This window comes from Oryx dammah, unplaced genomic scaffold (assembly GCF_014754425.2).
Source record: "Oryx dammah isolate SB20612 unplaced genomic scaffold, SCBI_Odam_1.1 HiC_scaffold_26, whole genome shotgun sequence".
In the NCBI taxonomy this organism is placed as follows: Eukaryota; Metazoa; Chordata; class Mammalia; order Artiodactyla; family Bovidae; genus Oryx; species Oryx dammah.
Genome location: NW_024070210.1, coordinates 74253630 through 74255010, shown reverse-complemented (window position 1 = coordinate 74255010; position 1381 = coordinate 74253630). Strand labels below are relative to the sequence as shown.

The window sequence follows — 1381 nt, the reverse complement described above, 5'->3', positions numbered from 1 at the left end:
ATAAGAAGGAAACAGACATAATTAGTAAGTTGGAAAGAAAGTCCTTGTAAAAATGTCAGGAACTAAAGATCATCTTGCCATTGTACAGAGTTACTTAGAGCTTACACAGTACAAGTATAACAAAGAGGCAGAATCAGAAATGTCCCCCGCATAAGTCTTCAGTATCGTTTAATCATGTACCTCAAATTTAGTTTGGGCTTTAGTGTCTAAACAAGAAGGGGGAGTGTAGACAAAAGCAACTTTGGATTTAAAGAGAGGTTACTCAGGAAATAGAGAGATTTATACTGCCAAATTTCTCTACTGAAATATGCCACAGAATGAAAACATGTACAAAAAGGTACAGAAAGCTGTCTGGAGAGGTGTTCTAACTTATTCTTTGTACTAGCTGCCTGATTCACAGTGTGGATAGACCATAATTTATTTACTAAATTCCCTGTTAATAAGCATTTACCTAGTTTCTAGTTTGGGGAGCCCTACAAACAATGCTACAAATATCTTTACACACACATCCTGTTGTATTAATTCTTTCTTTCATGGCATCAACGCTTAAAATGAGATCACTGGGTCAAAGTACATATATTTTTAATTTGGGTAGTTTTGCTTAATTGCATTTCCAAAAGGCTATAATAGACATATTTCCACAAGAATAAATGTTAACATTTTTTTAAATTGTTGCCAGTGTAGTGAATGAAAAAGTTATAGTTCATTGTTACTCTAATTTTCATTGTCTGATAATCAAAAAATTTGAACATATTTTCTTGCAGTTTGGATTCACTCTTCTGTGAATTACCTTTACATGTATTTTCCTATTTCTTCTTGTGCTTTTTCTTGTCATTTGTAAGAGCTCTTTTTATATTGTAGATGTTAAGTTTTTGTCATTTCTTATATTTTTAAATCAATTATCTGTTATTTTGTTTATGATTTCTTTGGCTATACCCAAGTTATCTGATTTAAATGTTATATGATTAAATACAGCTCTTACTTGCCTTATAGCTACTGAATTTAGTCTCAGTAATGATCTCCTTTATTCCTGGATCATACATACCCTTAGATTTTCTTTCAATATTGTATTGTATTTTGTTTTCTATTTAGAACTGTGCTCTATTACATTTGTTCAGTTTAGTTCAGTCGCTCAGTCGTGTCTGACTCTTTGCGACCCCATGAATCGCAGCATGCCAGGCCTCCCTGCTCATCACCATCTCCCAGACTTCACTCAGACTCACGTCCATCGAGTCAATGTTGCCATCCAGCCATCTCATCCTCTGTCGTCCCCTTCTCCTCCTGCCCCCAATCCCTCCCAGCATCAAAGTCTTTTCCAATGAGTCAACTCTTCACATGAGGTGGCCAAAGTACTGGAGTTTCAGCTTTAGCATCATTCCTT

At 35.2% G+C, this 1381-nt stretch overlaps 1 protein-coding gene across 1 annotated transcript in view; it reads right to left on the bottom strand.

The window, feature by feature from the left end:
- Nucleotides 1-1043, bottom strand: part of LOC120853661 (olfactory receptor 4F21-like) — a 1659-nt gene extending 616 nt beyond the window's left edge. The window contains exon 1 of the mRNA XM_040227614.1: nt 987-1043. Coding sequence (XP_040083548.1) covers nt 987-1043 — 57 coding nt within the window. The remainder of the gene's footprint in view (nt 1-986) is intronic.
- Between the last annotated feature and the right edge of the window lie 338 nt (nt 1044-1381).